The sequence below is a fragment of the Psammomys obesus genome, unplaced genomic scaffold, assembly GCF_907164565.1.
Source record: "Psammomys obesus unplaced genomic scaffold, mPsaObe1.curated_primary_1811, whole genome shotgun sequence".
Lineage (NCBI taxonomy): Eukaryota > Metazoa > Chordata > Mammalia > Rodentia > Muridae > Psammomys > Psammomys obesus.
The window spans coordinates 10,658,115-10,682,547 of record NW_026585691.1 but is presented as its reverse complement, the minus strand read 5'-3'; the positions used below and the strand labels follow the sequence as shown (position 1 = coordinate 10,682,547).

Genomic DNA, 24,433 nt, shown 5'->3' with positions numbered 1-24,433 from the left:
ACACATATATCTACAAAATATTAGAAATAAGTGTCATGGATGAATAAGGCCGCCATATCTGTGTAGGATTAAGCAGATAATAGAATAGTACATAGAACATCTAGGAGTCAGGTGACAAGATCTTGGCTCCCAGGCCAGGGTCAAGATGGGAGCTGAGTCAGCCTTGTGGTCAAGGCTTAGGGCTTGAGGAGGCAGCTGGTCTACATTATGACCAGGCCAGCCTCTGTCTCTCCTCTCATCTGTGGAAGTTAACTCTGAATTATCAGCTCTCTGACTTGAATGCTTTTGGTAAGAACCATAAAATCATGTATCGATCTGAAAATGCTTTAACTCGGTTCAGGTAATGATCTGACAATGAACTGCTATTTTTTTAAAGGTTAATTAACTATTTTAGTCCATGAGGATTATCCAACTTTAGTTACCTTTAACAGTTCTCTTACAAAATGAATTTGTTAGCCAATAAAGATGATTTCATTAAGGCTACTTTCAGAAATTTTATATCTTAATCCAAATCTGGAGCTCAGAGCTGAGGGGGATATTGCTTATTAGTTGCATGATCAAGCACAGATTTCCCAAAGCTCAACACCTCAGCTTTTTTCTTACAAATATTATGAAGATGAAAAATGAGATACATTTTATAATGGTTGGTATATAGTAAGCAATAGTTAAATGTTATCATTAAGATCTCCCATAGCAACAGTCCAGTCTTTTAATCTTCAAAATTTGCCTCCCTAAATCTTAATTCTTTTTAAAAATGTTTCATTATTATCATTGATTACAATGTATTCAATTTGTATCCCAGCTGTGGGCTCCTCACTCACCTCCTCCCAATCCCACCCTCCCTCCCTCTTCTCCTTCCATGCCCCTTCCCTAGTCCACTGATAGGGGAGGCCCTCCTCCCCTTATATTTGACCCTAGCCTATCAGGTCTCATCAGGACTGGCTGCACTGTCTTCCTCTATGGCCTGACAAGGCTGCACCCCTCCCCCCCAGGGGGAGGTGATCAGAGAACCTGCTACTGAGTTCATGCCAGAGAAAGTTCCTGCTCCCCTTACTAGGGACCCACTTGGAGACTGAGTTTATGGGCAACATATGAGCCAGGCTTTTAGGTCCTCTCCATGCTTTGTCTTTGGTTAGGATATCATTCTCTTTAGGGGCCCCATGGCTCAGTTTTTATGGCTCTGTTGCTCTCCTTGTGGAGCTCTTGTCCCCTCCAGGTCTCTCTATCTCCCCCTTCTTTCATAAGATTTCTTGCACTCTCTCTAAAGTTCGGCTATGAGTCCCAGCCTCTGCTTTGGATCAATAGAGTCTTTCAGAGGCCCTCTGTGGTAGGCTCCTGTCCTGTTCGCTGTCTACTCCTGCTTCTGATGTCTATCGCATTTGTCCTTCTGAGTGAGTATTAAGCACATTCCCTAAAGTCTTCCTTGTTGTTTAGCTTCTTTAAGCGTATAGATTTTAGTTTGTTTATCCTACATTATGTGGCTAATGTTAGTTCTTACTCTCAAATTTCATTATGTAATATAGCGTGTGCTGTGAAATTATACATAATAAATGCAAATAGTGTAGAGAATCCTTGCAATAGCACTAATTGAAAATTAGATAATTATATGCTGGCTCCGCGCCACCCCACCCCACTTCCCTCTGCCTCTGTTGTCTTAGCTCCTCACCAGAATGCCATTTTGTTTTGAGTGAACTGAAAAACAGAGAGTAGACATATAGGCTTGCATGCGTAGATCTTACGGGCTGCGTCAGCACTACAGGTACATTACCTGAAGACCAGGCTATCTGTATGCTTTACTCAGCTCTGTGGACTTTGGCCACTTTTCTCTCCTTGAATCTTTTCTGTCCACATCCATGTTGATTGGTACAATCATGACTTCTTTAGTGTCTCAGTGTGGATTACTGTGATAGTTTAAGTTTCTGGAGCATAACGTGTGTGCTCATTATATATCAGCTTTCTTTCCTACCCTGATCACGTGTCTCAGGTGAGTCTCGTGGTTGATATAAGGGTTCCGCAGTGCTTTTCCTGTGGCTGCTATGGTTTTGTGATGGGATAGTGACAAAAGAAAACGGGGAGAGGGAGAGGGAGCATAGTAACTGGGAAGGTGACATCTCGGGAATGGAATACCGTGGCTGAAGAGAGGTGTTAGGATTTCCTTCCATCTGAATATGTAGAATGGCTGTATCCTCTCATTCCTCAGCTTAGAAGGTGTCTGAGTTGCATCCCACTTGTGCCCCAGTTTCATTAGATATCCCTGTAATCTAGTTGCTTCTGCTTTCTTGTCACTACCCTCTCTGTCCTAACAACAGCTAGGATTTGCTGGGCTGGGCTATGTGTTCTGACACCTTTGTAAGAAAGTTTTCATGATAGCTCATTTAAACCTGAGAGCTCCCCAAGGGGGGATTATATTTCTACTCAGGTGTCCTAAATGTATAATCTCAGGCAGACAAGGAGGCTGGCCACTTTCTCAGGATCACAGCAGGGTATCTAAACTGGGATTACCATGTAGGAAATCTGTGTCCAGGACAAGGCAAGAAGCAATTGATGACTGGTACCCCTTCACCAAGTGGAACTTAACCTACATTCAAGACTGTCAAGATCCTGGCTAGGTTTCCCTACCCACTGGTCCCTGTTGTAAACATTTCTCACAGGCCAAGGAAGACACCCTCCCATTTTCTGACCTAGCCTGTGTGCCCCTGCCAGTTGGCCTTATAACAGTGGTTGCTTCTTAAAGTTTGTTTTTACATTTCGATGGTTACTTGCTTGTATAGAATGCAATGCAATGTTTCCATATCACCCATTATCTCATTGTCCTCCCTTTTATGATGTCCCCCCCTTTCTTTTTCTTACTTCAGTCTCCCTCCTGCCCTCAAGTCTCTGAGTGTGAGCGCATGTGTGCGCTCTTGACAGTCTTGTGCAGGAGGTCACGGCTGCTGTGTGCTCAGGATTGCAACAGCCCATGTCACGTTTCTTAGTACTTTCCAGAAGTTCCTGCATGTAGTCTTGCCATCCTGTCTTCCACAATGTCCCTTGAACCATAGTGTAGAGAATATAGATACCACGTTTTGGACTGAACACAGACATTCATCAAATCAGTGACTCTGAAGCCTCTGTGGATTGTTTGGGTCAAGTTCAGCCACTTCTGCCTTCTTCGAAACTTTATTATTCAACTTATAGGTTTATGACTACTGAGGGTGTTCTCCTGCTTATGTATTTATGCATCTTAGCTGATAGGTATTGAGAAAATATGATGTAGCCAGCAATGTGAATATTTGAAGCTGAATGGCCCTTGCTTGTCAGCAGTTCACAGTTAAATTGGAAAAGCAGGTACACAGGTAAAATATTTCATGTAAACGATTTTTATGAAGCTTTCTTAGTGGAGATACATTCAAGGTACTATAGGAGCAAAGAGGACAAAGGGCCAAAATCCAGGCCTAACCAGGCTGAACCTGATCTTTGCTAGGTCTGAGATACATAAGCATTTTATAGATATTCACAAGAGATGTAGTGGGAAGGGCAAGGGAAGGAACTGTGGACAGAAAGGCTTCACCCAGCAGCTGATGGAAACAGATTGAGAGACCCACAGCCAAACAGTAGACAGAGCTCGGGGAGTCCCATGGAAGAGTTGGGGGAACAATTGAGGGAGCTGGGGGAGTCAAGGACAACAGAATCAACTAACCTGGGCCCATGTGGGCTGACAGACTGAATCAGCAACCATAGCAAGCATAGACTGGTCCTAGGCCCTCTGTACATATGTGGCAGATGCACAGCTTGGTCTTCATGTGGGTCCTCCAACAACTAGAGCAAGGACTCTCTCTGACTCTGATGCCTCCCATCGGATTTCGTTCCCCTGACTGCCTTGTCTCCCTCGGGGGGAAAGGTGTGCCTAGTTCTGCAGTGACTTATTGTGCCGGGGTGGGCTAGTACCCATGAAGGTCCTCTCCCTTCTCTGAGGGGAAGGAGTATGGAGAATAGGGAAAGGGAAATGCAAGGGGAGGGGCGTGGAGGCAAGAAGGGGTCTGTAATCAAGATGTAAAGAGAATAGATAAGTTTTTAAGAAAAGAAAGAAAAGAAAAAGAATACTTAGATAAAAATATAGTGATCGGTGAACTGCTGTCGCTTGAATAATGTTAGGGCAATATGCTCCCGAGATTGGCAGGGTGCTTTCGGTAGTAGGATTTACATTTATTAAATGTATTGGTTTTAGAGAAATTTTGTTTGAAAGAAGAGAAAAATTAGTGTTCGGAAGATATAGTAGAGTTCCGTGCCCCTAGGAAAAAATATCCGACATCAGCACCTGGATAGAGGAGGTGGCAGAGGGTCAGTCTACGGCCACTTGGCACAGTGTTTCTAGCCTTGTAGGGAGGCATGACACCATGGAGGTGGGAGCTGAGGGAGAAGAGCGTGGTCACATCATGGCTGCCAGGGATGATAATGGGAAGGAGCCAGGGCACCATATAGTCACCAAAACTATATACTCCACTGACCTTCTTTCTCCTACCATGCCCTATTATTCCACCATGCAATTATGCAAGCTTTATATCCATCAACAGATTAAGCTGTGTGTGATGCCTGAGCCTTCAGAGCATTGCACTGCTGAGTGCAGGGTTATGGCAATCAAGCCATTCAGCATGGTTGGTGTACAGAGCAAGATGGCTCCTCAGAGCAGTAGTAGATCCACGTTCCTGGGTTGTGTCTCCTGGGACGGGACTTCTATTTGGATGGTACTTCTTCTAAGTATCGACAATGACATTTCTGAACCTGGCAATGAAGGTTATGCAGTCCAGATATGAGAACCTCAGACACATTCTCAGAATTACTGCTTTTATTTCAGCAAAACACAGACTTCGTGTGTGGGTTTGGTAAACTTGATGTTTTAAATTAAAGCAATTGGTAAGAACACTGCATTCTACCAAAATTCATTGTGAATGATTCATTTGTCCCAGTATAGCTTAACGTTCTGAAGTCTTTTCTTTATACGAAGGGAGCACAGACATGCATAATAAAGTTTTTTTGAACACACTTAATTCAGGAGTCAACTTCTCAGCACCATTTTTTAGTAGAAAATAAAGTCCTGGCTTGTAATGGTGAATGAGTCAGAAATCGTCTCAGAGAAGAGCCCCTGCCTCCTCAGGTGGGAGTCCTCTCAGGCTTGAGCATCCCCAGCCTCTCTCTGCATCTGCTCTCCTGCCTTCCTCATTCACATACCCTCTTCCCTGGAGAAGCTTGGCTTTCTGCCACAGTGCGTATTCACAAGTCCCCACAGAGCCTGACTGAAGTGAAACAGGAGGTTTTCCAAGTGGTGGAAGGCAGACGAAGAGTCAGAGATGCCGGCAAACTCATGAAGACTATGATGTATCCTTTGGTGAATTACGTAGGCTGTTTGCCTACCCAAATCCATTCTTTAAAACCAGCGGAGGCTTTGGTAGTACTGTTACTCTGGGATATATTTCAATGATAACCTACTCCACAAATCTTTTGAGTGTCTATCACATAGGAGGCAGTGTGCCATGTAGTCAGCTGTTCTAAATAAAAACTTTTTCTCCTGCTGTTTGGAAAAGGATCTGTCGTGAAGGCACCATGGTTGTCTGTCAATCATACCTCAAAAAAACAAATCTCAGGAAGAGCTCTGGCCCACTGTTTATTGATTAGCTGTATGCATGTTTCATCTGTGGTACAATTTTATTTGGTGGCTTGAGAACCCATCTCTGATGATGTTCCTAAGAGACTCCGAGGATGAGTTTTCAGCCACCTGTGAGGAGGCGACACCCGTTGCCTAAGCGGGCAATGCTCTTTCAGGATGTGGACTGCTGCATTTTGCTTTTAGTGTCTCTCCTTTCAAGTGTACTTTACTATTTTTATGTTTTTGCACTGTATAATCTAACATAACCTTAAAGTGTGTTTCAACTCATGATTGTCCATTGTCGGATTTTATGTCTACATTGACCGCTTAGTGTTTATTCATCAATGGAAGTATTCACTAATTTTAGTTATCTTAATCTTTGTTTAAGGAATGCCCAACTATTGAATTCCTATGAGATCAAGAAGTTTATTTCTATTGAAAAAAGTCTTGCCTGCATGGAGATTACAAGCATGAGTCATATAAATACAGTGAATTTGAGAGTCTAGAATGGGGAGAAAATACTTATATCCTTACATTTCTGTTAGTAAGTGTGAGTTTAGAAAAAGAAATAGAGTAGGAACGGCATCATGACCATGTTTAAATTGTCATTTTGTTATCTTTTAAAAGTAACCCTAATACCTTCTGTCACTATTTCAATTGCAGTAACTGATTTAGGGAAGGGCATTATATAATGAGCGCATTTTTATTTAAACTCAGAGAACCACATACCTTTTTTTGCAATTTTGCATGCACCCCGTATTGCAAGTAACTTGGGAAATGTTAGAAACGGGACGAATGGGGACTTGAGTCCTGGTACTGATTATAGCATCCCTTTCTTTTCAGACACATCATAAAGTTACGTGGACATGAAGTAGCCATGAAACCTCCCTTTCAGAAAAGAATGCCTCTCACAAGCAGAGGAGCCAGGCTGGCAGATTCCACAGAACGTTGACTTTCCAGCTGGGCACCATCTGCTTTCTGCTCCTTCTGGTGGTTGATGACACCGCTTAACGGTGATGCTGGCCCTGGGTTCACAGACCGCCATCCCCGTGCCTTGTTCACTTCCTTGGATTAGAAAAGCTCACGGTCACTGCTCCCCATGGTGGCCAGTCTCTTCAAGAGCTTGATTTTAGCTTATATCCATAAGCTTTGCAAAGGAATGTTTACAAAGAAACTGGGAAATACAACCAAAAAGAAAGAGAACCGTCAGCAAAAAAAAGATCAAGATTTTCCCACTGCTGGCCACACTAAACCCCCTAAATTGTCTAATGCCCTGAAAAGCACCGTAAAAAGGATTGCAAAGTGCTCCTCCGCTCGTAACTTCTCTGTAGAAGACGAGGAAGGCCACAAAGACTTCTCCTTGTCACCCACCTTCAGTTACCGTGTCGCTATCGCCAATGGCTTGCAAACGGCAGTGACCAACAGTGATGAGGACGTGCTCCAGGAGCTGTCTTCCGTCGAGAGTTCCTATTCCGAATCCTTCAGTGAGCTAAGGAGCAGCGCTGAAAACCAGGCCCAGTCAACACACACCATGCCTGTCAGACGGAACAGGAAGAGTTCCAGCAGCTTGGCGCCCTCCGAGGGCAGCTCGGATGGAGAGCGCACCCTTCACACCTTAAAACTGGGTGCTCTACGGAAGCTGAGGAAATGGAAGAAGAGCCAAGAGTGCGTCTCCTCAGACTCGGAGTTGAGCACCGTGAAGAAAACCTGGGGCATAAGAAGCAAATCTTTGGATAGAACTGCCCGGAACCCAAAGACAAACGTCTTGGAGCCAGGGTTCAGCTCGTCTGGCTGCATTAGCCAAACCCACGATGTCATGGAGATGATCTTTAAAGAGCTCCAGGGAATAAGTCAGATCGAAACGGAACTTTCCGAACTCCGGGGGCATGTGAACGCTCTCAAGTACTCTATCGACGAGATCTCCAGCAGCGTGGAGGTGGTCCAGAGCGAGATCGAACAGCTGCGCACGGGGTTCGTCCAGGCTCGGAGGGAAACCAGGGACATCCATGATTACATCAAGCACCTGGGTCACATGGGGAGCAAGGTAAGCCTGAGATTTTTAAACGTGCCTGAAGAAAGACTCGAATACGTGGAGAGCGTGGTGTACCAGATTCTCGTAGAGAAAATGGGTTTCTCAGACGTACCAAATGCTATTAAGATTGAATTTGCCCAGAGGATAGGGCAGCAACGCGATTGCCCAAACGCAAAACCTCGGCCCATCTTAGTGTACTTTGAAACCCCCCAGCAAAGGGATTCCGTCTTAAAGAAGTCATATAAACTCAAAGGCACGGGCATCGGGGTCTCCACAGATATTCTGACTTACGACATCAGGGAACGGAAAGACAAAGGGGCGTTACCTTCTTCCCAGACCTACGAGAGTATGGATATGAAGCTCCTCACGCCAGAGCCCAAAGCCAAGAAGAATGCTTGGCTGTCACCCCATGACAGTGACAGAGAGCTGGAGTCCGACCTCAGCAGAAGCACCTACGCTGACATCCCAGCCAAGGGAAATACATCTAAGTCCAGCGGCAAGTCACACAGCGCTCGGGCTAGGAATAAAGCGGCCAACAGCAGAACCTCGCAGAAGTCAGACTACGATAAACGGCCCTCACAACCGCCAGCATCGAAACCCCCAGAAAAACAGACACCCCACTACGCGGAGGCCACGCCACTCTGGCACTCCCAGAGTGACTTTTTCACTCCTAAACTTAGTCGTTCCGAATCAGATTTTTCCAAATTGTGTCAGTCCTATTCGGAGGATTTTTCCGAAAGCCAGTTTTTCTGTAGAACTAACGGGAGCTCCCTCCTTTCCTCTTCCGACCGGGAACTTTGGCAGAGGAAGCAAGAGGGCATGCCTGCCTTATACCACAGTCCCCAGGACCAGGGTTTGGATGAGAGTATCCCAGCAGCGCAAGGGCAGAGTGAAATTGAGAACACGGAAACAGTGGACAGTGGGATGAGTAACAGCATGGCATGTGCGTCCGGAGACCGAAGCAATTTCAGCGGCTCCCAGCTCTCGTTGCATGAGGACCTGTCCCCTTGGAAGGAGTGGAATCAAGCAGGGCAAGGCACTGATGTTGGCTTAGACTCATCCACCCAGGAGACCTTTGACTATGACACCAACAGTTTGTCTGACCAGCAGCTGGACGGCTTCAGCAAAGACCTAGATGACCTTGGCAAGTGCCACAGTGACCTTCAAGATGACTCTGAAAGCTATGATTTAACCCAGGATGACAACTCCTCTCCATGCCCTGGCTTGGATAACGAACCGCAAGGCCAGTGGGTTGGCCAGTACGATTCTTATCAGGAAGCCAATTCTAATGACCTGTACCCCAACCAAAGCCAGCCAGTCATGATGTATCGGAGTCAAAGTGAACTACAGAGTGATGATTCGGAGGGGGCCCCGCCCAAGTCCTGGCACAGTCGGTTAAGCATTGACCTTTCTGATAAGACCTTTAAGTTCCCCAAATTTGGCTCTACTCTTCAGAGGGCGAAGTCAGCGCTGGAGGTGGTGTGGAACAGGAGCACGCAGAGTCTCAGTGGGTGCGAGGACAGCGGCTCTTCCTTAATGGGGAGATTTCGGACACTGTCTCAGTCCACCGCAAATGAGTCAAGCACCACCCTCGACTCTGATGTCTACACAGAACCCTATTACTACAAAGCTGAGGAAGAGGAGGACTACAGTGAACCGGTGGCTGACAGCGAGACCGATTACGTTGAAGTGATGGAGCAAGTCCTAGCTAAGCTGGAAAACAGGACTAGTGTCACTGAAGTGGAGGAGCCCATCAAGGACTATGACCACCCTTCCTATGAAACGCCTTACGAGACCCCACAAGATGAGGGCTACGATGGGCAGGCAGATGACGTCATTAGTGAGGGAGAACCGGAAGCCTTCAACGAACCGACGGTCGAGATGGAATTAGTGGAGGATGAAAACCGAAACCTGCCTGCGGAGCCCCCAGAGGTCATGAAGCCCAAGAGAATCCGACCCTCCTTCAAAGAAGCGGCTTTAAGGGCCTATAAGAAGCAGATGGCAGAGCTGGAAGAGAAGATCCTGGCTGGAGGTACTCAAGTTTAAATGCTAAGTTACGTGCTAACTATGTCTTAACACTTCTTGGTGCTATTGTACAGGATGGTCTGGGCTTTGCTGGGAGAAGGAATTTACCTGCAATGAATATGTGTGTATGGGTTCTGAGAAGAATTTTGTTTGGTTCGTATAGCTCTCCCGGCAAGGGACTCACAAAGAAAACAAAAACAGATTTCAGATAGTTCATATGAAAATGAGCCTAACTCTAGCCCTGTACTTAGTGACCCAAGATTCTCGTGCTAGGAGCAGGAAAGCATTGGGGAATAAAAGGGGAGGCTCTTCACCAAGAATCTGAGCACCCGTGTCCTGGTTCCACTAGGTAGCAGGGATGAGGAGAGAGGAGTATTTAATTTTAAACATTTGGAGAAGATACAGGGCCAACTATAAACATTTCTCTGTAGAGCTACAGTCTGGAGTCTGATGTTAAGGGAAGCTGGGTTTTAAGGCCAACCCCAGCCAGACCTGTAGCTGATTGCCAACTTGCCTAACGCATGCTAAATAAGCTGAGAGGTGCAATATTGCCAGGAGCCTGGGACACCCCAACACAGACAGAAGTCGTTCTTTGAAAGAGTGAGAGTAGGGAGCTTCCTCAAGAGTGGTTTATAAGTTGCTTCTCTGTTATGAAATTGAGAAGAGCTGATCTATTTCCCTTAATTTCCTAGGGGAATGATTTTGAATGTGGGATTTTGTAGCTGTGGATAGATCTGAGTCCATTATTCTGTTTATTAACTAAACCTCATTTGTTCTCACCTTAATTATTTACATCACATTGTATTTGCATGCCTATTGTATCTTGGGATAGCATTTCAAAAGCTCATTTTAAAACAAATTGATATTTTTATGTGTTCTCAGATTTTAATGTTCAGATCTTTTACTAAAATATTTGTTTCTACATAATATTTTCTAAAGGCTCATGTGTACATGATCGATTATTAATTTGCTCTTCTGAAATACTATTATAGTGTAATTTGTACACTGGTCGCTGATTGTGGCCATCAAAAACTCTTAACTTATGAGGTTCTCACTGAAAGGGCTAGGCTGCTGAGTCAACAGTCACCTTTATCATCAAATGGTACAAAACCTAAAGTCCCAAGTGTTACTACATCCTTGAGTTTTAAGTGCCAATACAGATATTTTGGAGGAACACATACATTCACATCAGAAGCAAATATAATTTGTAAAGAACCTATTGCCAATTTGAGAGATGATCTAGTTACTCTAATTACTTCCATGCCTTTTTAGCTAAGGCACAATTCTTAATTTATCAAGTTGTGAAAACTGTCATATTAAACATTGACTTTTTTCCTATGAATTTCAGAAGTTGACCTCTTTAAAGACCCAACTAAAAGATGGTTTGGATTTAAATTTTGAAGTTAATTTTAGAGGGAATTGGTATCTTAATAAAGTACTATTATCCAAGGCAATAGAATTTTTTCACATTTATCTTTATCTTACTATATGCTCCTGAAAACAAAAACTAAATACCCCCATTGTAAGCATGTGTGCATTTAAACTAATTCTACTATAATTATCAAATAGTATGTCTTATTAAATTTTCTATTTGATAATTTTTGGGAAAAAAAAACCAATATCTTCTGAACTGATTAAGTCATGAGAGTAAATCCCTCACAAAAGGATTAGTTATTTTATGAAGACAGCTGGATAGGAGCACCCATGAGCTCTGGATGAGCTACCCTTTGCCCTTATGCCCTCTTCCATTTGAGGACACAAGTTCTATGACACAGAGAACACAGCACTCAAGACACTGTCTTGCAAACAGAGATCTGGTCCCCAGTAGACACCAAACCTGCTGACACCTTGACCTTGAACACTCAAGTCACCAAAACAGCTAGTAATAAACTAATGCTGTTTATAAAAAAAAAAATTTTTTTAAGTACAAGACACCTAAGACAATCAGCCTCCTCTCCTTCAAAACTCTTAACTATAGGAGACAAAGCAGCCTGTGTACTTAAGGGAGAGACGTCCTGGTGAGGGGAGTAGGTGGGAGGTTCATTGCCTATGACTTCGCTACTGATTTAGAATAGAGCTCTTAACTACTCAGAACTGATTTGAAAATACACAACAGTCTAATGTTATTGTTATGTAAATATAATTACATTAGAATAATATTATCCCCCATCAGGGTAAATGTCTGTGGAAGTCCTTGTCAGTAAAATTAAGCTGACAGATTGTTTTTTAGATTGAATCTGGAAATTGGGCTTTTTTTTTTAAAATTTACTGTGGATTCAGCAAGTTGCTTAAAGACTAAACTGGTGTGTGTGTGTGTGTGTGTGTGTGTGTGTGTCTAATGTGATATAATAGATATGTGTTTACAGTCAGCAGGTTAAAGGTATTGGTTTGAAATATTAAGCAGTATAAATATAGCAAATCCTTATATTTCAGACGAAAACTGTGGATCTTCAATTAAAAATTCTGTTAGTTACTGCTTCTCAGTGATCTTCACACATATGTCTGTGTACCGCCAGGGGGCCCGGTGCCCTCAGAGGCCAGAAGAGGCCTTGGCTCCTTTGGAACTGGAGTTTAGAAGGGGTTGTGAGCCGTCATGCGGGTGCTGGGAACTGAATCTGTGTCCTCTGCAAGAACAGCCAGTGTTCCTACTTTTTTTTTTTTAAGAAGGAAATTAATGTATATAAACAGGGAATATTTGGCTTTCTAAATATCTTGCCATTTGTTACAGCAAACATGGGTCTCTACATTATCCTTTATTAAGTAATTTTGGACACAACAATATCACAGGACACAACTTGCATGAGGCATCTTAACAAAGGCAGGCAGGGCTTGAGTAGAGCTCGTTGACAGAGCAATCAACTACTGCGTGAGAGCTCGGAGTTCCCTCTTGAGCACTTACCAAAAACATGAAATAGAGAGTGAAAGTATCAGTAAAACAGCGGTGAGCAGGGAGTGTAGAGGAGGGAGCAAGACATCTCAGGGAAAGGAGATAAATGGTAAATACGAGGGGTTTGCCAAGTCTGGGATCCAATGGCATCATGATGACTAGAGCAGATTACGGTTGTTGTATTCTGGATTTGTGTTCTTGACACACACCAAGGGTTGAGCAGGTGATGTAATGAATATGCCTATTTGTTTCACTATAATCATTTTTACTATCATCTATTTATCTATCTTCTATCTATCTATCTATCTATCTATCTATCTATCTATCTATCTATCTATCTTTTTTCTTAGAAATATACACAACGTTTACATAAAAGTTAAATCGAAAATTCCACATTAGGAAGCCTCTACAAATTAGATTGCTCTGATAATGACCCTCTCGCCCCATCATCAGTGGTATTTTTTCTTGGGAACACGTTGGCTATACTGTCACCTATGTGAGGACTCTGAATCAGAGAAAGCTGGGCCATGTATTTGACATCCCCAGCAAGTCCGCAGAGGACTCAGAACCCTCTTGTCTTGTCTTATTGCCGCCCCATGAGGCAGCTTTGGATGGACTTTGAGGGATCTCACCGTACTAGTACTACAGGAAATCAGAACACACTTCCTTAAGAGCCACTCTGGTTGTTGAAAGGCAACAGCTTGACTCCCCAGGGGGCTGCAGCAGCCTGGATTTCAAAGGGCAGCTCAGCTCCACTTGGCAGTGACCAGGCATTTTTCCCATCCTGTGCTCCCAATATGCTTCTGACGGAAGGACAGCCAGAGAAGGACTTTTCCAGGCCCTTTCCTGCTCCAGGCACCCAACAAGGTGCCAATTGTGGTGATGGTTTTGTGCCCAGGGCCATCTGCTCACTGAGCCTTGGGCAGGTGCCTGCACACTTGCTCTCCATGGCTGCCTGGCTAGAAAGGTCTTGCTGGAAATCTCTGTGGGATGTGGAGGCCCAAACATAGTATTACAAAATTACATGTTCAAACACTTGAATTATTTCAACTCTTATCTTCATAGCCTACAGACAAGAAACCCTTAATGGTTGTGCCTATTTGGTGATGGTATTATGAAAAAGACTTCACCCCATCAACATTCCAGTAGCCTAAGAAATCTTAGACTCTATATGGCCAAAATACCTGCCACTGTGGGGTCCAAATCTTCCCTGTCACTGGGCCTTGTTGGGTGGTGTCTTTTGCATAGCTGGGTCAAACTCAGTGTCATCCTAAGACTGCTTTGATTTCTGCCTTCAGCCAACGACCAATCCCTAAGAGGAGTTCACACTAGTCTCCTTTGAATTTCTGCGTATCTCTCTCTTGGCCCTGGAGTCCACCTTGTGTTTGCATATGCTTCTTGTTACTCTTCTGAACCATAATTCAGAAGCTCAATTAAGCTTCACACAGAAAGGCCATGAGTTCAAGGGTTGGCTTCATGCTCACATAAAAAAGAAAGAGTGACAAAAAAAAAGGAAAAAAGAAAATGACAAGCAAAATCTTCGAAGTAGAGTTCAAGTTCCAACCTCCCTGGTGGCCAATGGCTATGGTCATGACTTTTTGAAAGGTTCATGATGAAAGCTTATCTCTCCATATTGCTGTACATGTGTATGTATAAACATACATACACGTGCAAATATCTGGTTTAGACCATTGAGATGAAGTCTTCCAAACTCTCTTCTTTTCCAATAAAATTGATATTTCTTGGTTATATATACTTCAAGATAGTGAATAATATTTATTTGGTTTTTACTATGAAAACCAAAGTCAAATTATGATTCTCCCAATTTTGGCTTAAGAATCTCTCATCTGTGAGAAGACGAGGTGTATGGACTGCTTTTTACATAGTACACATATCACCCAAACTGTGTAACCTATCCTAAGGCCCAGCCTCAGCTGTCTCTCCAGGACTTTCCGTTTCCAGTTATTGAGTCACCTGGGCCCCACTGCATAGTCCAGGCCAGAGCCAGGCCTCACCCCTAGAGTGCAGACCAGAGCTGGACTTTGAAAAACTCTTGCTGGATCTATTAGGGCCCATTTGAAGAGCATCACCGAATGCTGTACAGCAATACTTGCACACAGCGCGATCTTTAATTTCCTGTTCATCTTAACCTGGTAGAGAATCAGCCTGTAGAAATATGCTAATGTCTTTCTAAATTTAAAAAGAAGAAAGAAAAAAAAAACCCCAACAAAATCAATAATGATTTTTCTAGCCCTCTTAGAGTAACAGATTTTTAATTTTTATTGAAAGCATTTAGGAATATCTACCCATTAAAATGTAGAGAAGCGATGGGTTTGTTTCTTAAAAATCAAGCATGAACTGAAAAGTTTAGAAATTACCTCCTTCGGAGGCTGGGGAGCTGACTTTGTGGCCAAGAGCACTTGCTGCTTTTTGTAGAAGACCTGGGATCAGTCCCCAGTGTACGCCTGGCAGTTCAAAACTGCCTATAACTCCAGTTCCGGGGGATCCTATACCCTCTTCTTGGTTCTGCAGACACCAAATGCTATGGTACACACACATACACCTAGATACACCACAGAGGCATAAAATAATAAACAGGATTTTAAATTTTATTTATTCTTCTCCCATGCCATACATCCCTACCACAGCTTCCTGATCGCCCCAATCCTAGAAATCATTTATTTTTAGAGTACACTGAGAAAATTTTCATTAGAAATCACCCAGTAAATAATTCTGTATGAATTCTTCCCGCTTTATAGCTGTTTTTGAAAACTTGAGGCAGTTTCTAGTCTCACCCCCTTCCTCCCTCTGATCCCTCCTCAACACATACGCCTGCACCTCTCTCCCTGCTTTTTTTCTCTCCTCAAGCCCCTAAATCTTCCTCCAAACCAAGCATAGCGGTAACAGTAGAAACCAACTTAAATCCACATATGAAATGTATAATGAGCTTTGGTCTAGAACCACTTGCTCTTAATATTCTAGAATTGTCTACAATATAATCATCTTTTCAGAAGTTTCCACTTATCAGAACTGCATGTACTTATGGAATCCATCGGGGTGTCTTGATCTTGGCACAGAAGTCAAGCTAATTAGCACATTCCTCATCAAATTGACTTATCATCTCTGTGGGAAGAATATTTAAAAAATATATCTCTTTAACAACCTCGAATGTCACACTGCGGTCAATCATCTTACAACATCACACTTTTACTAAGCATTCTACCCTTTGTGCAGCATCTGTTACCCATCCTTCCTCCTCCCTGGCCCCTTCAGCATCTGACCACAATCTTTCCGCCTTCTGTCTCTAACGAGCGGATATTTGTGGATTTTCAATACATGGAGTAATACAGCTCCCATCTTTCTGTGCCTGGCATACTTCACTCTGCACAATGTCATCAGTATCTACCCATCTTGCCAGCACTGACAGAACTTGCTTCTTAGGCTAATTACTGTTTGATTCTATAGATGTAGCATAGTGTATTCCTATTAAGATTTATTTTGGTTTTTAACTGTGTGTGTGTGTGTGTGTGTGTGTGTGTGTGTGTGTTGTGTGTGTAGTGCCACCAGGAGAGAGTGTTGAATCCCCTGGAACTGAAATTACAGGCAGTTGTGCATGAGAGACTTTTCCCATGAACACAGTAGTACAGTTACCTCTTTAATATGCTGACTTGAATCCTTTGCATGTCCCCAGAATGGAAATAATGACGCCATACTCTTCTATTTAAACCTTTTGTTGAACCTCCCTACTGTTTTACAAAGTGGCTATTTCCCCCATTGACCATGTAAAGTGTGGTTTTCTTCTTGTCCTGAGCACTTTTCATTCAACTTTCTGATAATAGGCATTGTAACAGGGCCGTGGGTTCCAGCTAATACTGTGCTGATAATTATGGTGTTGAACATTTTTTTCAATACTTTTGGACACTTTTACCTCTTCCTTTTTTTGAGTTTGTGTGTGTGTGTGTGTGTGTGTGTGTGTGTGTGTATGCATGAGTTTGAGTATAGTTGAGTGTGTATGGACTTGTCCATGTGGAGGCCAGAGACTGATGTGCAGCTGTCTTCCTCTAGCCCTCTGAGGCAGGGTTTCTTGCTGAAACTGAGGCTTATTGCATCAGCTAAACTGGTTGGCTGCCAAGCTCCCAGGATTTGCCCATCTCCACATTTTAGTGTCAGGATTGTAGGTGCATATTAGTGAACATGCCTTCTACATGAATGGTGGAGATCCAAACTCAGGTCCTCATGCTTGCATGGCAAATACTTTATCCACTGATTGATCTCCCCAGACACCCAAAACAAGCATCTTTCAAAGAAAATAGCATGTGTAGCATGGGAACTTGTTCCACGTCCCATTTGTCAGGTCTGGTTCTTTCTGACTCTATCCAACAGAGGCCCTCAGAAATAAAACAATAACAACAGCAGCAAAACCACAATTTTCTGTATTGAAAAATCACCTTTATGTCTCTTTCGGTAGGTAATGCCAGCAGGCCCCAAAGACAGCATGAGCAATGCAATTTCCTCTCTAACTTCAACTGTCCTTTCTGCCTTCATCTTATTACTCAGTTTTTTTTTTTGTTTGTTTGTTTGTTTTTGTTTTTTTTTTATTTTTATTTTTTTGCTTGGACTTGGTGAGAGCCTTTCAAGTAATCTTCTTGTCTGTGTGTCCTGCCCTCTCCCTGTCACCTCTCCGTAAGTAGAGATACACACAAGTTTGCAAAACTGTCAAGATGTCAGGTTCTTTTGGACTATTTTTAGCATGGGGTCTAAGAGAGCAGTGAGGCCCGCAGCACTAGCCAAGTATCCCTCCCTGCTGCCCCCGGACCAAGCTGTGACGTCCTCTACCTTTATCATTTCTTCCTGTGATCAATAGTAGCCCACCAAGGCAGCCAAAAGTGGTGGTTATGGGCCAAGTGTCTGCAGTCACCCTATAAGTTATGCAATTGTTGGCAAGTTGTTTAACTCCTTTGTGGCTCAGGCTCCATACTTTAAATGCAGATAAGCCACCCTTTCCTGTGAAAGAGAGAAAGTAAGTACTTACCAACAAGATAAGCTTTTGCTCAAACAGTAAATTAGCAGCAGAAGCCGCCCTACCTAACAGGCACAATGATTTCTATTTCAGATCATAAACTATTTCTGAGAAATAGGAGGCAGAAGCCAAATGCTCTGATTATCTTCCAGGGCGATTCTCCTGTAAGCTAAAATAATGGCCCAGAATGCATTTGGGGAAGTGATCAATTAGATGCTTATTTCTGGTATTTGAATTTCAGAACAGCGCTGTGTTCAGGCAGCTTTGGGGAACTGGGCTGAGCCCAATAGCTGTATTTATTAATATTTTCATGAAACACGGGAGCACACAACTGCCTGGACCATCCAGTTTATTAATATGCCTGGGGCAGAGAGGAGATTGTGGGGGCAGTAGCGACAAAGGTAACCAAGCCAAGCGAAGCGGCATTCAGTGAGCACCCGGGAGTGTGTAGAGAAAGCACAGGATAAAAGGATACCCGCCCCGAGCTCGGGAGATGTCTCAGTAAAGAGGTCGCTCCATAATCGTGCGGGACTGAGTCTGGATCCCAGCACTCACACAATATCTGATGTCGTGGTATGGGGAGGCAGAGCTAGGAGGGTGCTGGGAGCTTGGTGGCCGGCCGCTGCAGGGGAGTCAGTGAGAGATCCTGAGTCAAAAAGTAATGTGGAGAGTAAACGAGAAGATGCCTGATATCGTCCTTTGGCCTTACACACACACACACACACACACACACACACACACACACACACACACGTATGTGCCTGTACGTATTTACGTACATGCACACGCACACACATAAATTCATACTCACGATCCAATAAGAATTCTTCCTTGCTACAATCAGAGTCCAAGTGAAGGCTCTTCGAGTTCACTTCCTGGGCCTTCTGTTATGGGAAACAAGTGGCTCTTCAAACTGTAATTCAACTGTCTCTAAGCGCCAACTTTTGGGCACCAGCTTATACAAATAGTATATATGACATTGTGGTTAGACATGAAAGGAAAACCGCAGGAAAGATCATTACCTAACTGGGCGGCTAATGGTATAGGGACTTCGTTATTGTTGCTTAATCGTTAGATATCACTAACAATGCAGTGAGGCCATAAAAAGAAGTTCTAAACTGCTCACAACTTAGTTTGCCCCGAACAGTGTCGAGTACTTTGCATTCTTCCACCTAACTTTGCACACGGGCTCAGGAGGTGCTGAAAGTGTTCCCAGCGCCCCGCTTCCCAGCATTCCCCTGATTATAGCCACAGCCACCACATACCGTAGTCCTCGACCATGCTCCATGCCCCTTGCCCTCAGGTAAGCACCTTCATTCTTTCAGAGCTCTGCTTCACTCTTTCCAATGTCAGATGACCTCCTCAGCACTCCTCACCCATAAAAGGTCAGCCACTTCTGCACAGCTGCCCAGAATCCTTACCCTTTAGAGCAGTCAGGGCTGTCTCGGTGCCCCTGGCCAGCCAGGCCAGCCCCACAGTCTGCAACAGCCATCTCAGGAGCACCGCTCTACCTCCTCCTCACGCTCTGTCCTCCCACTCTCCCCCTCCCCCCACCTCCTCACCCCTCACTCCTGCTTTCAGGGACTTCGTACACAAAGAAACTAATTACTATCAGGTCCGTGTCCTGTTTCTGCCTTTGCTGTATAACAGGACCAAACTAAGGCCACTCACCAAAACTATTACTATCCTCATTTTGCTGATGAGAAAGCAGATCCTTAGGCTGGGAAGCTGAATGCAGCCTGCTCAGTGATCTCCCCTAAAGGGGAGCCAGAGTTCAAATACATCCCTGCTGTTCGTTTTCATACAACCTCTTGTGAACAGCAGGCACAAAACTGAAAAGGATGAAACTAATTACAATCTGATCAGAGTGGATTTGAAAATGGTCTGAGGCAGAAAGGTCAGCTCGATTAGAAATTGTTAGTGGGCCTGGAGAGGTGGCTCAGCATGTGTCTGGAGAGAGAGAAGGCTCAGCAGTTAAGAGCACTTGTTGCTTTTCAGAGGACCCAGGTTGAGTTTCCAGCTTACAACTTCCTGTAACTCCATGAAATCCACAGCTCTCTTCTGACCTCTGTGGGCGCCACATACATGTGGTGCACAGACACACGTAGGGAAAATATGCGTATACATAAAGTAAAAAAATATAATAAATAAAATTAGCAGCGGTAGCAGTAGTGATAAAAATCCACATTTGTTTATATCAAAAGCACTAGGGCAAAAGGAGTGGATGTAAATGGGGCTTCTGGGATCTTCCTCTTGGTCTTAGCCTTTTGAATTGTTAAGAATAAAGAATGATTAAGGCTGTCTGAATTATAAGGGACAGAGGTGAATTTATCATACTTCCAAAGGCTTGGCACGCAAAGAAAAGATGCCAGAAGATTCTGGTGGAGGGATAGGGCTGTATCCTATTTCCATGACAGAACTGGAATATTACATCTACCAGACGAGGGAGCGTTCAGTTCTCACACGACAAATGGACAGGATGACAGAGGAGAAAACCACTTTCTGAAAGTCTTCAGTAAGAGGAGGGTGACTGATATCACTCACAAGGGCAGAGCCCTCATGGTCCATCTGCACATCTAAGACTATACCACCAGTATCGTTGCCACAGGGATGATGTTTCAATGTGGATTTTATTACTTTACTATACTTCTTTCTTATTTTATGTACATGGATGTTTTGCCTGCCATGTATGTATGTGCTTCACCTGCATGCTCAAGGAGGCCAGAAGTGTGTTTTGGCTCTCCTGGGATTGGAGTTACAAGCAGTTACAAGCTTCTATATGGGTGCTGGGAATTGAATGTCCATCCTCTGGAAGAGCAACCAGTGCTCTGAACTGCATGGACATCTCTCTTGCCCCTCAATATAAATCTTAAGGGAGTCAAAGGCACAGAACTCACAGGATCTCTTGCATATGGCCCCCTTAACCCATGTGCTCTCTGGTATCATTGTTTAAGTTGTTCCTCCCCGAGACAACAGTACTGTTCTCTGCATCATCTCCTAAGCTAGCTGTTCGCTGCTTCAATCGTCATTGGTCCCATCACACTCCTCATCCTTGCTTTGTGGAATACATGATAGTTCTCGTAATTTTCTTTTGTTAATAAGATACATATCCTGGGGGGGGGGTGTTTTCATTTTATGCTTTTCTTCTTCCTGCATAGAATAAAAGGCTTTCCTATGATACACCCATTTTCGGTTTGGAAGAGTCTGTAGAGTATGGCTTTTGGATGTCTGGCCGTGTCCAGATACACCCAAATCACACCATTTTAAAAGCCGAATGCAAGTAAGACTAGGATTAAATAAAATACCAATTGAGCAACTGGGAGTCTCTACCTTCTGGGACATATTGATGATGGGACATAGAAAGAAGTCGAATGTTGGTCTGTAGCATATATTCAGAAAGGGCTCCAGAAGATGTGCTCCCATATACACCTGCAAGCACAGAAACCTAACTCTTCAGGCAGCTGGGCCATCGGTTTTCCTTGATGTTTCTAGACATAAGAGTAGTAATACAATGGAACTTTGGTTTTTAATTTCAAGTTAATCATAATTCAGTCATGTGTATTATGTGGTTAATAAAGTCACATTGTCATGAAAAGCAGTTACTATACAGAAATAATCCTATGTAATGACTGAACTTTTATGTGAGTTTTATGTAAACTATCACACAGGTGCTGGCTCCGCATAATAAGATAACTCCGCTGTCTTTATCTTCTGGGCTGTTCACCAGAAGAATTTACTTTTCTTCTGAAAAAGACCTGAATGTATGTGTCATGGAGACTGATAATGGTGATAGAAGTAGAGAATGCATCTACTTTCCAGTTCAGGGTCACATGGTTGCTACATCTTGAGTGCTATTATGCTATCATGAGTATAATTGTTCTTATTGTAATTTAATTTTACCATTTGTTTTGCTCGCTCTGTCATGGTTTGGTTTTAGATGAAATAACTTAGAAGGAAATGTAGTTTGTTCGGAAGGCAATCATCTTCATGTCAAGAAAAATCAAGTCAATTGATGAAATGGCACTCTATTGGTTACAGGGATGCTGGGATGAAGGAGATTTCCCCCAGTCTTTACTTTTTTTTTTCATACAATGCAACCCAACTGCAGCCCCCTCTCCATCTCCACCTCCCAGCTTCCTCAGCTTCCCTCTCCCCTAGATCCACCCTGGGATAGGTCCTCCTGCATCCATCATTAATCAAGAAAATACTCTAAAGACTTGCTTACAGGGCAACATGAGGGAGGTATTTGCAACTGAGATTTTTCTTTTCTCACATGACCCTAGCTTGTGTCAAGCTGACAAAAAAATTAAACTATCACATCCCCATAGCCTAGCAACCTGCACTCACACACACAAACACACACACAGAGAAAGAGAGATAATTTTTTAAAAGATTATTTTTAAAAAAGTATTGCTATATGACTAAAATCTGCTTATAGTGAATGTATCATGAGTGTCTCTTTGAGTCTGGGTTACCACAATCAAGATGATCTTTTCTAGTTCTATCCATTCATACAAGATAGACATACTACAATGCCCAGAACCTGAAAAGACGGGTCCCATGGACATCTTAGGCTTCATGTCAGCCCACTAGTTAGGGGAGTGGGGGTATTTCTGACATGGACTATGTTGATAGTACTGCCTACCAGGCCACAGGGGAGGAAGAGAAACTCAGTCCTCGTGTGATGACTGGGGTGTCTGGGCAGGGTGGGGGGCTCCCCTAATCTGAGGAATAGGGCAGAGGGTATGTGGGAGGGGGTTGGACTGAGGAGAGGAAGGAGGAGCCTATGACTGAGATGTAAATTGGCTTAATTAATTAAAAAAATTTTAAAAATTAAAGGATTACTGGCACAAAAATAGCATTCTTAATGATAGCATAAAAGCAATGTACAGTAGAGTTTGGTGCCTCAGAATCCAGCTTCTAACTTAAAGAAACACAAGTTCAGAATACTAGCATGTTTCCACTTACTCCCATTAGTCTGACACCCTGAAAAGTACATAAATAAAGAATTAACAGTTAATATTGTCAGAAACCTTTTGCAAGAAGTTAGTGAGACACTGTCGCCAGATGATGGGACCATCATTCTGTAGACCATCTTCCCAACTTTCTCCCATTATTTTGCAGTTGTAGCTGGGGTGGGTCTTTGTAGTCGCGGGACACAGTTATGAAGCCCCACTGCGTGCCAGCATCCACTAGGTGACAGCTTCTGTGTCCATGTTCTGAGTTCTGATTCTGATCTCTAGAACCTGAGAATGTCTGTGCTTGGTAGGATCTCTGGAGCATCTGCCAACTGGCCAAACAGAAGACTCCCACATCTAACCAACCCTCTCCTCCTGTCTCACAAATAAGATCCCAGATCCAGGGATGTGCCAGGGCCAGGCTTCAGCTGCTTGTATTTATCCCACAGCACATTAAGTGATGCGAAGGAGGAAAGTCACACACCTTAATACATAGATCCCAGCACAAGCTTCATGAATACCTTTCCTGATCACCTGGTTGAATATGAAACATGTATATGCCGCCCCCCCCCCCGCCAGACTTTATTTCCTGTGTGCTCAGAAAAGCATGCAATTACAATGAGCATTCTAGCATGACCCTCTTTTTAGGGTGTGGAATCTAACGAAGGTCCTTGAATTTAGTTGAACTCTACTGGCAGAGAGTGAGAAACACAGAGAATGATGGAGATGGAGCCATAAACCCCTCGCCAGTCCATTCACTGAGCTTTGGTTCTGGGGTGTATTTGTCTGGCTCCTGTGCCAGCAGGCTTCCAGCACCATTTCCTCACTCCCTGCTTTGCTGTGCTGGCGCTCTCTCTCTCTCTCTCTCTCTCTCTCTCTCTCTCTCTCTCTCTCTGGGTGTGTGTCAGGCACCAAGGTAGTTTGTCCTGGGTATACAGATTTCTCCTCTTTGTCCTTAAGTACTGAGCATGATGGTCATTCCTGGGTCAGGTCTCTGGACCTTACCGTACTTTTTGGTTTCTTTTTAATTTTTAAAAATCTATGCACATTTGTGTGTACCTGTATGTATATCTGTTTAAGGGTGTTGGATCTCCTAGAACAAGAGTTATAGACAACTGTGAGCTGCCATATGGGTGCCTGGGAATTGAACCCAGATTCTATGGAAAAGCAGCCATTGCCTGAGCCATCTCTTTAATGCAACTCATACTTCTGCAGTTTGCCTCTTTTTAAAGGAAATCCATGCAAACTATTTGCTCTAATTCTGTTTCATTTGGGCGTATGGAATACAACAAGATAGGGAATATAATTATTGGTCTCAGTAATTCTAAAGAGATGACTCTTTGGGAGCATCTCCTTGAGTCAAATAAATGACTGTTTTTAAAGAATACAATAATGTGAAATTCCATTCTTTGTGACCACTTGATTTGCATTGCATATCATCATACACTTAATAAAATTTGCATAGAACTGGATATGCACAATTGTTATATAAAACTATATGCAATGTAGTTTGTAAGCAATTATATTCTCTAATGTAATTTGACTGTACAGGCTTTTTTTTTCCCCCAAGAAACTGACTTCACAATCTCTCTTATGCCTGAGTACTGCCTGTATTTCTCACAAAAAGATTTTAAATTTAGGAGGAAGACTGTAGAGCCAGGAGAACAGACTGGAAAGAACCCAGTTGATCTAGTTCCTGTGATACAAAATTTGCTGTGACTGAGGAGTCTAAAACTCTTCTTCATGGCTACTTCAAAATGCCCCAGTGTGTACAAACTGCTGTCACTATTTTCAAGAACAATGTGACAGTAATGAGCACTTTTAATTTTATCAGAAACACCTTTGTTTACAAATGTGCACGTATGTGGCTCTTTTTGCCACAGTGTCC

At 43.4% G+C, this 24,433-nt stretch overlaps 1 protein-coding gene across 1 annotated transcript in view; it reads left to right on the top strand.

Moving 5' to 3' along the window:
* Nucleotides 1-6,709: 6,709 nt before the first annotated feature.
* The window catches only part of Unc13c (unc-13 homolog C), a 415,893-nt gene continuing 398,169 nt past the window's right edge, over nucleotides 6,710-24,433 (top strand). The window contains exon 1 of the mRNA XM_055598476.1: nucleotides 6,710-9,687. Within this exon, the coding sequence (XP_055454451.1) occupies nucleotides 6,723-9,687 (2,965 nt within the window). The 5' untranslated portion in view covers nucleotides 6,710-6,722. The remainder of the gene's footprint in view (nucleotides 9,688-24,433) is intronic.